Below are 871 nucleotides of genomic sequence, written 5' to 3' on the forward strand. Positions count from 1 at the left end.
ATGGCCATCATCACCACCACGGCTGTGCACCTGGTCATGTGACCGTGCATTTGGGGGGATGGAGATGAGGGAGAGATGTTGCTGTTGTCGTTGCGGTGGTTGTGGTGGTTGTGGTGGTTGCGTGTGCATGGTGCACCGTCTCATTCTGCAATGCCATGTGTGACTGTGTGTGTGTGTGTGACTGCAGGTGTGCGTGCGCGTGTGCCAGGCAGATGCGTTGATCGACGACGACGAGGTGTGTGTGGTTGACCTTTGTGTGCTTGTGCCATCACAACTACGCACAACCAACCACGTCATCATCATTGCACCCCATGTGTTGTTATTGTCCACTCATGCATGGCATGCTCACATCCACCGCCCTCCCCTTGCTTCTTCCTCTCCTGCTGCTGCCACCCCTTCCACTGTTTCCCTCCAACTCTCTTTACACACACACACAGAGGAACCCATCCACATCCAACACCCATGCCCACATCCACGCGTGCCATGCCATGGCGAGCTGTGCCACCTCAACCAACCCAACTCATCCCAGGCCAAGGAAGAGGAAGGAGGAGGGAAGCAAGGACAGAAGACGTGGGGCTCCCAACGGATGTGTGTGTGCGTGTGTGTTGATGGACGGTGTTCTCCTTCCCCTCTCCATCGCCTCGCCTCGCCTCTTTCTTCCATGGCGATCTGGCTGGATGGCTGCTGCCTTGTTTGTTTTCTCTTCCAGCCCTTTGTGTGGCTGTTGGTTGTCTGTTGTGATTGTGAGAAGGAGGAGGAAGCGAAGAAGAGAGAAGAGAGGAGAGGGAGGGTGTGTGTGTGTGTTTGTTTCTTCTTCTTTTCCATCCCCCTTTCTTCTCCCCTTCTTCTCCTCAGCCTGCAAGGCCTGTGA

At 55.2% G+C, this 871-nt stretch overlaps 1 protein-coding gene across 1 annotated transcript; it reads left to right on the forward strand.

The window, feature by feature from the left end:
* Positions 1-871, forward strand: PTSG_02070 (uncharacterized protein; the record flags this gene model as incomplete). Its single annotated transcript, XM_004996499.1, has 4 exons — positions 1-33; positions 188-235; positions 530-588; positions 856-871. 4 exons carry the CDS (start codon positions 1-3, stop codon positions 869-871), a joined length of 156 nt encoding a protein of 51 aa, XP_004996556.1.

This window comes from Salpingoeca rosetta (genome assembly GCF_000188695.1).
Source record: "Salpingoeca rosetta unplaced genomic scaffold supercont1.5, whole genome shotgun sequence".
Taxonomy (NCBI): Eukaryota; class Choanoflagellata; order Craspedida; family Salpingoecidae; genus Salpingoeca; species Salpingoeca rosetta.